Source organism: Cyprinodon tularosa, unplaced genomic scaffold (assembly GCF_016077235.1).
Source record: "Cyprinodon tularosa strain WSP-4 unplaced genomic scaffold, ASM1607723v1 ctg107, whole genome shotgun sequence".
NCBI classification, from domain to species: domain Eukaryota; kingdom Metazoa; phylum Chordata; class Actinopteri; order Cyprinodontiformes; family Cyprinodontidae; genus Cyprinodon; species Cyprinodon tularosa.
This window is the reverse complement of record NW_024037860.1, coordinates 1351342-1364474: the sequence shown is the minus strand read 5'-3', so window position 1 is coordinate 1364474 and position 13133 is coordinate 1351342. Positions and strand designations below refer to the sequence as shown.

At 39.2% G+C, this 13133-nt stretch overlaps 1 protein-coding gene across 1 annotated transcript in view; it reads right to left on the bottom strand.

Annotated features, from left to right (window-relative positions):
• The window catches only part of eif3ea (eukaryotic translation initiation factor 3, subunit E, a), a 47414-nt gene that overhangs the window by 14273 nt on the left and 20008 nt on the right, over nucleotides 1–13133 (bottom strand). Inside the window, exons 6-9 of the mRNA XM_038288809.1 lie at nucleotides 9061–9186; nucleotides 8621–8745; nucleotides 5803–5929; nucleotides 4216–4317 (exon numbers count right to left, since the gene is read on the bottom strand). Coding sequence (XP_038144737.1) covers nucleotides 4216–4317; nucleotides 5803–5929; nucleotides 8621–8745; nucleotides 9061–9186 — 480 coding nt within the window. The remainder of the gene's footprint in view (nucleotides 1–4215; nucleotides 4318–5802; nucleotides 5930–8620; nucleotides 8746–9060; nucleotides 9187–13133) is intronic.

Here is a 13133-nt window from a genome sequence, read left to right as displayed (position 1 = left end):
AAGTGGGTGGGTTTTTGAGGGCGGGACGACAAAGCTTTAGAGAAACATTAGAGAAAGTACAAAAAGGAAGGTGGTAACAAGTATTGAACAGTTTCTCGATTGACTCAGCTTTGGAATCAGTTTAAGAAGGATTAAACTTGGGGTTTTCGTTGAAACGTGAGCAGGAAGAGGCTCTACACTCATTAATTTTTAAGGTCATAGTCGCCATTTTACCGAAAGGCTGTTTGTTTGCACTCCCCCACCAGCTTTCTGTCGTGCTTACTACATCACAGTCAGTTGCGCTCATTGGTCAGAGTGTTGGCCAATAGGCACAGACATGGTTTGAAAAACAACGGGTTGTTCTCATCAACAATCTTCCGATGTCTTATTCTTTGGGACCAGACTAAATTACACATTTAATACCATATTTAGTCTGGCTCATCAGGCTAGTTGAAGGGAGTTAAACTTTTGATGAAGAAGCTCTGAAGAACTTCATCAGGTCAGACCCATTTCATTATGCAGCTTTTAAAGCTAGAAGCAAAGCATGGGTAGACATCTTTTCTAACCTGATGCCCAACAACAGGTGCAGTATTAGTCGTGATTTGGATGCATGTCATTAATTAGATAAAGTTGGAGAGGATAAGATTTGAGGATCTAATGGGCGAGGCAGTGAGAAAACATGAACATCTGTATGAAACTTCTAAGTAATTGAATTATTTTGCTCTCCTCCATCAGTAGAACAAAATGCAACAGTACTTTACTAGTAAAGAAGTATGCTGGCATTTTTACAATCAATGCCGGAAGTCTGTCCCACTGGGAATTGCTTCAAGTCATTAAATTCACTTACCTTAGGTTTAGGTTTCTCATCCACCAATGTTAAGATCATATTAGCCCTCAGTGGAGGTGATAAAGCGGAGCTATTGTATTAGGTTTAGGTATTAAGTTCGCAAACATTAGATTTCCATCAAAACTTCTACGAGGAACTTTAACAGAACTTTACCGACTAAAATACAGTGTTTAAAAATCTCTACAAACACCACTCAGAGGTCATTTATGTAAAATATGTAACATTTTATGTAAAATGTATTAAAGTATGAAATTAAAACTTTGAAAGTCGTGAGTTCTAAAATAAAAGAATTTTATGAAAAATATTTAAAAATATCCGGCCAACTTAACTTCCAGTGTGTACGGATGGTCTGTGTTGTAGGGTGACTCTCAGGGTGACTAAAATGCCCCAGCTTCCAATATTGTGATGTCTCTTGGTGGTTTCCTGTATGCTACAGTGGATGGGGCTTTTATTTAGAAATTGAGCAGCTATGTTACTAGTGAATTACAAATAGATGTGGAAAAAAAAATCTTGTTCTTTCCTCATTGACAATGAGACCTTATTTCTCAATTCTTGTGGATTATGTGTAAGTTGCAGTCAGGGGAGAAAAGCTGAGCGCAGGCTTCAAATACCAGGAGAGCGCAAGCTTCTGATCGCAGACAAGGAGCAGTGCAGGGATATTTTGGGATGTTTGAATTCATTAACTTTGTATTGACTGAACTGATCCTTGCTGAGATAAAGGTTTGATTCATGCGAGGAAATGTTGCTCATGTTGTCAACGTTCACTGCACTCCAACAAAAAAACAAAAAATAGGGCTGGGTTCTTTTTTATTTTCACTAGAGAAGCATCCATTTTTTGCCGATCCAATCCGCGGGCTAATTGTATTACCAAATATCGGCGCGTTTTCTGTTGAATGAGTTTCCTGTATACCTCGCCAGGTGAGTAAATGCATCATCCTTTACATTAATAATTCAAAAAAAGGAAAAAATGGAAACATTTATATACCGTATTTTCACGACTATAAGGCGCACCTAAACGTCTTTTTTTTCCCTCAAAATGTGGGGTGCGCCCTATGGTGCGGTGCGCCCTATCTGCGGACGTTGTTGAGACCACCATGAGTATGTGAGAACCTTAAAGGGGGAAGTGTGGGCGTGGCTTGTGTATAAAAGAACAGGTATGTGCTTTATGCAGAACATTGTTGTCTTAACAACCCTGGAAATGGCAAAGAGACACGCCTATGAAGCCCAGTTTAAACTGAAGGCTATCAGCTACGCAGAGGAACATGGAAATCGAGCAGCTGCGATGGTTCGCAAGTGGAGGAAGCTGGAAAACGAACTCCGACTGGTGAAGAAGACGCAGCTGAGTTTCCGCGGACATAAGGCGAGGTGGCCCGAGTTGGAGGAAAGACTCGAGCGGTGGATCGTGGAGCAAAGAACGAGTGGGGCCAGCGTTTCAACGGTCACTGTTCGTCTAAAAGCAGTAAAGCTGGCGGAAGAAATGAAAATTGAAAATTTTCAAGGAGGTCCATCGTGGTGCTTCCGTTTTATGAAACGGTGCAATTTTTCCATCCGGACCAGGACTACAGTACAGTTGCTCAGCGACGTCCGGCGGATTATGATGAAAAGAGGATGAGGACTTTGAGAGTTTTGATTAATACTCTGTAATAAATACTTGAATAAAGCACAATCATACTCAGTTTTGCTCCCGCTCTATTTTTCTACCTGAAAACTTAATTCAACAGCAGCCTCTGGGCCGCGGCGCATCCACGGCTCACCTCGGCAGGTGTTTTTTCATCTAAATAATCTAAATCTTTTTAAGTGATAAAGCCCACCTGAAAATTTAATCATTGCAGTCAGTTCATCCAGATTATTATCCTGCCTATGTTTTAAGTTAATTTATGCGTCAATAAACTGTATCAGAGGAGTAATCACAGCCCTGTGTCATCAGCGATGTGTCTCTCACGGCCAGCTCCCAGGTTTGAATAATACTTTGTAATAAATACACCTTGCAGCTGTGATCAGTGGGAATAAAGTAGTTTTAATATGTTTTTAAGTGGGAAAATCCACCTGAGAGGACATGTACCTGTATATAAAAAACGCGCCCTATAGTCCGGTGCGCCTTATGTGTGTGTTAAATACAGAAATGGCACACATAACTGAGACTGCGCCTTTTAGTCCGGTGCGCCTTATGTGTGTGTTAAATACAGAAATGGCACACATAACTGAGACTGCGCCTTTTAGTCCGGTGCGCCTTATGGTCGTGAAAATACGGTACTCCTCGTCAGATGCTGTGTTTTCTCTGTGTAATTATGAAATCAGTTACAATCATGAAATTGAGGTCATTAGGTGAATGTAACTGTATCGTTGTGTTTGATATTAAAAATGTTAACCTCCTAAGAATGCTGGATCAGCATCCTTTATTCTAATATCTGCTCCAGTTAATCAGTCATTATTATTATATATAATAGTAAGGCTATTATTAGAAAACAGAATGCCATTAGTCATGACTAAAGTGGGGGTTAAAACAGAGAGGGAGACAAATCTTAATTAGGCTAATTTAAAAAAAAAAACTAACTTTTGTAAAAATGCCGCCAACAGAGTCAATAGGGGTTTATAAAAAGTTACAATATTTAAGAATCGATTGGGGATCTTTAGTCTGCAATTTCGGAACTCTTTTCTTTTATTTCTAAAATGTTAGATTGAAAACAATTGAATGACTTTGCATAATAAAAGTTTGTAAAAGTTTCTGTTGTGTAATTTATTGGCTATTTTTCTAAGAGTTATATTTTTAAATTGATATCAGATTTTATTGTATGGATCAAAATTAAGAAATATATTATGATCCAAGTTTTGACCATATTGTCCAACCCTATTTTCTGTCAAGTATATCACTATTCAATGAGTTTTAAATTCTATAGTCCACATATAAACCTTCAATCCTGTGTTATTACTAACTTTTGGTGCTGCAGGTACATCTATATTTTATGAAGCAGAATTTAAACTCCTTAAATAGCGGCTCAATGACAGATCTCTCCTAAAACAAGTGTGACCAACGCCTCTGCGGAGACTTTTGCTTATAAAGCTTTCACTGTTAACAACCGGCCTGATGGGTCAATTACAGGCCGTTGTAAAGTGTGACTCAAGCCGGAGTGACGCAGCATCCAGAAAGAAGGTCGTACAGACGATCACTGTTCAGAAGAAGGCTTAAGGTCAGACAGATCATATGACTGTTACCATGTTTACTGCAATCATCAAACAGGAACAAGGATCTCCCCACGAAAAATTAAAATTAAAAATATGACGTCTGACAACCCTGATACCGCAACAAAAAGGCAGAAAACAGAGAGTAAAGGCTTCAGGAGTAAACATTGAATAGATACTTTGTTTCAAATTCTGACATGGTTACTTACAGACTCACACTCCCTTAGTTTCTTCTGGGCGCTGTCAAAGTCAAAGTTCACATAGAGGCATTCCACAAACTCAGTAATTGGATCTTTGTAGGTGTAGGACTCCTAAAAGAATGAGAAAACAAATTGTTGATGTAATTGCATTTGTTAGTCTTTTTAGATGTAAGCAACAACAAAAAAAAACAACCAGAAGGCTTTTAGAGGTAAACATACGGTGCTGGCCAAGATTATCACTTGTATCCGGTCAGATTTTCCACATTTTGTCATGTTATAACCAAAGAGTTATTTGGTGTTTGGAAAATCAAAGTGCTTTTTAAGATCTTTAAAAACATAAACATGTGAAAGCTGTGGTGGCCCCCCATAGGACAGTACTTCATAAAACCCCTTTTGGCTTCAGTTTAAGCGCCAACTCCATTTAGTGCGCTTCTAACAGCTTTAACATCTAAAGACTAAACGTTTTGTTACCACTTAAACCTGGCAGGCCCGGCACAGGGCCAATTGACACCTGCTCAAACATGGTCACATGGTGTTTCATCCACACGCCTTGCAAATGGGGTTTCATGGTGTTTTGTAGTGTTAATCTTAATATTTTTCTTTTTTTCTTTGTATAATCACCTATAAATCAGATATGGTGACATTTAAAATAGTGGTTCCACCTGAAAAATATCCCTCAATGCCTTTCTGTAATACAAAAACAAACAAATGTATTTCAAATTTAGTTTGGGAGCTGTACTTGCTTTAATTCACATATGTAATTTCAAGCGAATTTTGCTTCTAAGACCCTCAGGGCTCCAGAATATTTTCTTTGCATCTGTGCTTTTATCGGATGTTAATCTGTCAGTCATTTACTGATGACTGATGAACATCCAGTCTAAAGTATTCTGACACCCATGACTCCTCCTCCTCGGATGGCAAAACTAACCTTGCATACTTAAAAACTACAAGCAGTTATCTCACTAAAACACCAACAAATGGTTAAATGCCGCTCAGCATATGGGTGTAGCAACGGGCAAGGAATTATTGCTTCCCTAAAGACAGATAAAGAAAAATCCTCTGAAGCTAGTCAAAAACAAGTGGAGGGTTAAATCTTTTAACAGGCATGCAGGGTTTCCCCCCCAAAGTATTATAAACCTGGCGTTGTCTGCTTTAGTCGCTTAGGCTTAGCATCATCCATGTATTTTAAAGGCATAATTTTAAAGGCATCAGTCCGGGAAAAAAAATTCCCGATCTCAATAACTAACTCAATGCTACCTAACTGTCTTCTTCAGTTTGACCTAATTTGCTAATAAATCCCCACTGAGTCCCTCAACAGGGAAAGTTGCTCTCTGCACCTAACCCACCTCCTTGGGGAGCAGTGGGTTGCCATTGTGTGGCGCCCGGGGAGCAGTGTGAGGTTAAGGGTCTTGCTCAGGAACCCAGAGTGGAGGCTGTGGGGATCGAACCGGGTACTGGCAACATTCTCAGAGCACAAGCGTACTGCTCTAAGCCACTACACCCCTCCTCCTAAGGAAGCGTTGGGTTCTTAACTATCCCTCAGAACCTAGTGAATGTCTGTGCTTTTAGAATAAATCAAAAAACTGGAAGGCTTACCTGTTGTATGACTTTCACCAAATCCTTTAGAACCTGCCGGCGCTTCCTGACATCTTTGTTTGTAATGACCGCAGTGGTCAGGTAACGCAAGATGTGGGGACACATGGTCTGGATCGCATTTAGGTATCTGGAATCAGGAAGGGTAAAAGTAATCACTTATTAGACCAATGTAAGCAAAAACATGATCTTTGTGGAGACATAACATTATGGCTGCCTCTCAGGGCATTGGCATTTTGACTTAAGAAAAGCCCTTGTGGCTAAAGAGATAAATGTCCCAACTGGAGCTTCATTTCTGCACATAGACTCCAGCTTTAAGCTGTCTCTTTCATTAGAGTCCTGAAATAAAGCAGGGGGGAGGAAGAGGAAACCCTGGCAAGAAGATATAGATCAGTGAGCACAGACAGGCCCAGTAGCTGAAACCCAATCCATCGGGGACTGATGCTGCAACCACAGGTCAACTTGCTAAAGGCTGAACACAAGCTACACAATGTTGTTACAGGCTGATTCTAATCCCACACCAGCGCCGGAGTCGCTGTGCTGCTGAAAAGAAGCATCACCTCAGCTCAGCTCGGCCAAACGAGCAGAAATTCACATCACCTGTACCTCCAAAGCTGGTCTCTAACCGACCAACTTTGAACTAAACCTCAGTGACCACATCAACTTAGAAAAGAGGAAGCTGAGTGGGTCCCCTCAGGTCTCCCATAGCAACGTTCGGAGAAACACATGTTGCTCAGAAAAACAGCACTGACAACAGTTTAATTAGGTGAATCAATGAAAGGGACAGGGGACCTGTGGCAGCTGTGATGTTGAGTCTAAAGCCAGCAGTGGGTTCCTCTGCGGGGCCTTTGATTGGTCTGATTTTAGGACGGCTACCTCCTCCTCTTTGTGGCAGACTTCTATGAAAGACCACAGCGCTTCATGCTGTGGTCTTAATTAACTTACACCTACTCGCTCTGGAGAACTAACCTCCAGATTAAAAAAAACAGCTCCCAATGAAACATCCTGAGCATTTTCATGTCCAAACTCCAGCCTTTTTCAGGCTCTCTTTATTAGCTTTTCATTCCTTTTTTAGGCAATCTTTAAAGTAGAGATGAAAGATAACAAGGCTGGTTTGATTTATAATCTGGAAAAACCACAGACTGTAAGAAAGTCAAATGAGGGGCAGGGAGAGGCGTGGCTTTGGAAAGGCGCTCATACCGAGGCCGTCTGACCTCTATGTCGCCATCTGGGGTTCGGATGCTAACCTAGGGACCTTTGCAGTATGTCCGTATGTTCTCTTTAGGGACATTTTATGTCATATGTGTTCCTTAATGGACAAACAGGAATGAATGAGTGACACAAAGACAGGAGGATGGGTGGGACTACACCTATAGCAACAACAATTATTTTGCTACTAGATTAATCTATTGGATCTGATGGCAAACAGTTTTTAAGGTACAAAAACACAAAGTTTTTTGATATGATTACTGCTCTAAGTGTGTTGCTCTGTCAGCTAAAGGCATGTTTTAGAGTCTCTATACTCCAGTTAATGATTAACTGATTACTAAATTAGTTGACGATTATTTCAATAACAGTAAATAATCTTCAACTAATTAATCTGACTGTTTCAGCCCAAGATAGAACAAACACATCCGCAATGGGAGAGGGATTGAATCCTATTCCACATGCACCATGCTATATCTATCCATTTACCATAAAATACAAAAATTCTATGTTAAGTATCACTACAGTTTAGGTCTAACACTATTCAAGTTGACAGGTAAAAAATAAAGTTCAGTTTTATTGACAACAGTGGATGGATTGACCCATAACGTTGGTCAATGACACATAAACAAAGCTTTGGACAAACATCTGCTGACTGTGGGGGTAAGAGAGGTCAAATGTGAGGGTGAACCCAGCCACTGGTCACCGACTGCAGCCAAAGGAAGTACTGGTCAAGGGATAGGAAACCAGAGCCAAGCCAAGCCTCAGCGGGGAAAACAAGGGGTTTCTACAGTGAGAATGCAAAGCACACAAAACTACCTCAGTTTGTCCAAACAGATGGCTGGGTGAGCTTTTCAGGAGTAATTATTGGGCAGGCCTCCTTAATCATCCACAATAAAATTAAAAACCGAGTAAAATTCGGGGAACCAGACATTTGAGAGTGCTGTGTTGTGGTCTTCGGTCATACTGTCTGTGGAGCCCAATCATCTGTACAATTATACAAGCCTGCAATCAGAACGAGGCGAGGGAAGGAGCGAAGACATCAAAATAGGTGGTGTGCAAATTTTAACGCGCTGTATAAAGTTTCCGATCTGGATGCACATGGCCTGCTCCTCGACTTGGAGAGTAAACAGACCACACGGAAAACACACACTTCTGAAACCACTTTAAAAATACCAGCAGGGTTCATGAAGAAGCCCAGCACCCCAAAAATGTGTTATTAAAGCAAATAGTTTACTTTAAATCTACATCATGCCAGAAAAAAAAAGGAGTTATTATTTTCATACGCTGCAATTTTAGAAATCCAAACCGGGTGCGACTAAACTCAACAGCTGCCCCAGACAGCCGGTGACACAGCGGCGTTAATCCAAGTGTTTGTACGTTACTGCAGAAGGACGGAATGACAGCTTCTTGTAAAAGTACCAGAGGTGATTCTTACCGACCACATCCACTCACAGTACAATTTTAAAGGCCAATCAAATCAAAGTTTCCATTTCAGAATGGAAATATATTTAGACTTTGCATCTCCAAACAGTTATTTTTTTCCATCCTTGGGTTTTAAAATGAATCACTTTGCAACTGAAAATACACTCGCTTGCAAATAAATCGTACTTACTGTGGTTGGTACAGAAAAAGGTCAATGATATTGTCTCTGCCTTTGGGATGGTTGAAGAAGACGAAGAGGGACCAGTGAATGAGCCATGTCCTTTGCTGGAGAGACTGGAGAGGGGAGCTCACGGACTGGACAAAACCAGAAAGAGAAATGGTCCAAAAAAAATGAGCTGATAAAAGAGCTGATAAACACAAAAGCATACATTAAAAAGTCTTTCTTCAGTAAGGGAGAGGGAAATCATGTGCGTTTGCCCTCTAAATGGCAATTAAACACCAACAACGCCTCCTTCATGTAGGGATCCAACTTCTTAAGTACTGAAATGAGTGCGTGTGGTAAGAAATAAAATGCCACAGTAGAGCTGTTCTGCAACTGAAATGTCGATATGGGAGTCTATGTAAGGGAATCTAAATGTGGTATCAAATTCTGAGAAGTAGGGCATTTACGTTGTTATCAATAGTCTCTCTCAGGCGGGTCAGGTCTTCCATGGCTGCCTCCCAGTTCTGCATCAGGATCTCAGAGGCCAGCTTCCCCCACAGCGAGTTCAGGGCATTCCTGTCTGTAGACGGCACCTAGAGGACAGTTGACATTGTACACTTGTTAAGAGAAATGGACGAATCACAACAATAAAGAACATTTAGTTCAACATTTACTGGACCCTTAATGTTAAATGCGGTCGTGGTTTGATGATCACAATGATGAGAGCAGAACTAAACACTAAAAACAAAAGCACCACAAATATATGCTTTGACCTAAATCATAACCAGGAGAACAACTGGTAATAATTTGTAATTGCTGATATTGTATACTACCAGTCAGATGGCTGAAAGACAACGCCACTGCAAAAACAATCTAGAAATAGGTAAAAATGTCTTAAATTAAGTGGATTTACCCTTAATTTGTGTAGGTAAATAAGGGCTACGTTCACACCGCAGCCTGAACAGACCCAACCTGATTTTTTGGCCCATATGGACCTGTATCTAATCTTTTCATGACAGTCTGAACAACACAGATCCGATTTTTTCCAACCCGACCAGGGCCGCTTGGCTATGTGGTCCTGAATCCGATACGAATCTGATCTTTTCAAATGCGACCTGTGTCGCATTCATCGGCCAGGTCGCATTCATCCGACCTGAACGCCATTACTAACCGACAAAGGTCATTCTGCGTCTTGCTATACAGAAGCGGCAAGAAAAACAACAAGCATGGCAGATGATACGGAGAGAAGTATTGTTTTTTTTAACCATCTTTAAAAGATTTACCAATGGAATAAAAATTTTACTCTTTTTTTTTCCTATTTGAAGAGTAAAATATTTTTATTCTTCATATAGGATAATCAGGTAATATGTACTTGAAATAAGACAATTAAATTTTTTTTCTTATTTTAAATGTTAATTGTCTTGTTCTATTGGCAAAGTGTTTCACTTACCTCCTCAATTCAAGAAAAAAACGCCATATTTTAAGAAAAAATGACTTATCTAGATTACAATTTTTTGCAGTGGCATTTTTCCCTTACTTAAAAAGACGAACATAAGTATCTGGAAATGTTTCTGGTAAAACACAGAATAGCATCCTCCCAGGGCTAATATCACAGTTTGTCACGAGAGGATCTTCATTTGATAGATAACATCTAAACATCTCAAACAATTATATCAAGTCTCCAAAAAAAAACAAAACACAAATGTCTTCTTTTTTTAAGCTTTTACTCCTCTGTTCCACTAGAAGGGGCACGTATAAACCGCTGTGCTGCTCTGCCAAGCTGATCCCAGCAGTTCTAGTCATGAGGTGCTTCCACTTAAAGCCCTTTAGCACTTTTCTGAAGAACAATCTCCTAGCCCCTTCTCTAAGATAGGCAGCTTTTCCATTTTTTCTGCTTCCAATCCACATTAACATTGAGCAAAGCAAATCGTTCAGGTAGGAAGAGGGTTGATGGAAAGAAAATCAAAGTCGGTTGGGTTTAAATGTAAAATACTACAACTGCAGCCTTTGGATCAGACTTGTAATGTAATAGAGGAAATCATGGTCATACAGGTAATCGACAGCTGTGATATGATCATTGTAGGGCTGCAACTAATGATTATTTAGCAAATCGATTAATCTGTCGATTATTTTTTTCAATTAATCAATAAATAATCAAATAGCTACAGGTTTAATAAAGAAAACTTTCTAATGAGATTAAACCAGGTGAAACTAAAACTTTTCCACTTCAGGAGTTTTGTATAAATCGTTTTGACAGAAGATTTTCTTTTTTTCCCCCATCTTAAATGCAAAGTGTGCACAAAATGTTTTACAATTTTGATATAATTACTGCTCTAAGTTGGTCAATCGTAAGCTACAGGCATGTTTTACAGTTTCTAGACTCCATTTAACGATTAATTAATTACTCAATTATTATTCAGGGTTCCTACAACATAAGGCAAGTTAAAATCAAGACTTTTTAAGACTTTTTAATGCCACTTGAAATAAAAATTTAAGACCAAATTTACAAGAAACACAAGAAAAACCTTCTTGCAACAACTTAACCCAAAGGTTTACTTTAACATAAACCATTGCAATAATGTTTCAAATTTTGAAAAGTTTCCCATACAGGAAGAAAGCTAAAAACACACAAATGACAGATATATTTTAACAATTATTTAACTGAATTCACAAACTTTGTTTTAGCAGGGAACAAAACAAATCAGTTTTAAAGCCACAACATAACCAGTGCTAAGTCTTTTTTGCAGTTATTTTTCTTTGTATCGTTTTCTTAGTATGTTTGATTTGGTGATAAGTGGAGGCGTTGCAGAGGCAAGGGTGGAACAAAACTGAGAAATACCGCCTGTTTCTCGGTAATTCGATTTTGACGCTCTGTGTTTCGTGCTTCGCATGTGCGACTCCACTGCCTTAAATCCCATCGTTCTGAGCTTAATCGCTTCTTGCACAAAATACACTGTGCCTCATGTATGTTCCCTGGTTTTAGCCATGGAGAAAACTCTTGGCTGGATAGACAATTTAAGTTACATTTACACTTGCTCATATTTTCCAGACAAAAAGTAAATGGCGCATCTCCCAAATGTCCCGGCCGCAACAACGCTTTTATTGGTTCTGCTATCAGGACGGAACCAATAATGGCGAGCCGTTATTTTTTTTAATAATAAAAAAAATTATTTGTCAATTTTAACGTTTTATTTAAGATTTAAAAAAAAAATACTAATAAAAATAATAATATTTATGATGTTTTAAAAATTAAGACCTACATAAGATTGATTTAAGACATTTTAATACCAATTAAGGCCTTAGTTTTATTTTGAAGAATTCAATGCTTTTTAAGACCCTTTAAAAACCCCGGGAACCCTGTTATTTCAATAACAGATGAATCATGATTAATCCAAATAATTGTTTCAAACCTATAATTTTATCGAAAAGCAAAATATTTGATCTCACCTACACAAAATATGTGATTAGGTGATTGAATTAAGAGCTGACACACTGGTTTTCTTCTTTTAAATTTTCTATTAAAAACTTATTACAAAAGTTTTGTTTTGCTGTTTTTTCTGGGTCAGTAAAATAAATTAAATCGACCAAAAATATTTGAACAATTAATCTTGTTACATGTTCTTTACACTTTAATGCAGCTTAGCTCAGACAGACGGTTCGGAAACTGACAAAAAGCTTCATCATCATTATCTTCAGTCTAGATAATCTTGTTTTTATAACGGGGTTAATTAGACTGAAATGTGAACTGATTCTGACAAGGAATCTTTGAAAGGATAATTACTCTCTAACATGTTGCAGGTTATCGTTCCTGACTTCCAGAACAGCTTAAAACAAACATAGGAAAAACCAGGTAATGAAACACAGGTTGAAAAGTCCTCTGATCCTCAGTCTGTGGTGGACATTTGGGCTTCAATGAAGCTTTGTGGGAAACTCCGCCTCCCATTAGTTCATGGTAACATCAAACAACCAGACTGATGACATGAGTCGAGCAGGAAGTCAGGGTGGATGTCTGAGCGTCCAGAAAACCTGAGGACCCCATTTCACAAACCCATACATTGCTCGACATACGAGTCAAAAACAACTTGCTTTACGACGTAGTTGCTTAAATCAGCTGAATAATTGCGATCCATCGGAAATGGTGGTTTATTACGGGCCAGTGAAGTCTCAGTGGAAATGTAGAGCAAAACTGAGGTTTATAATATAATTTTTTTTAAAGAGCAAAGCAACAACAAAGCCCAGCATTACTGTTGTGGCGACACAGCTTGTGTAAAGGTCAGGGTTTCATCTGTAGAAGTGTTTTATTTTGTTTCTCTATTTTTTTCTCTCCTGGAAGTCCCAGCCTGCTACATTTGGCTGACCTCCAGGTCATTATGGCAGCTCTCTCCACACACACACAAACACAGAGTCCCGCTTTTACTAGTGGCCACGCTAGACAAGTTTCAATACCTGGGTTTTTCCAGCAGTTACCTTAAGTTTCCACTGGTTTGTGAAATGGGCACATTTTCCCTGACTGACCAGCAACAATAAATTTACTGTGCTG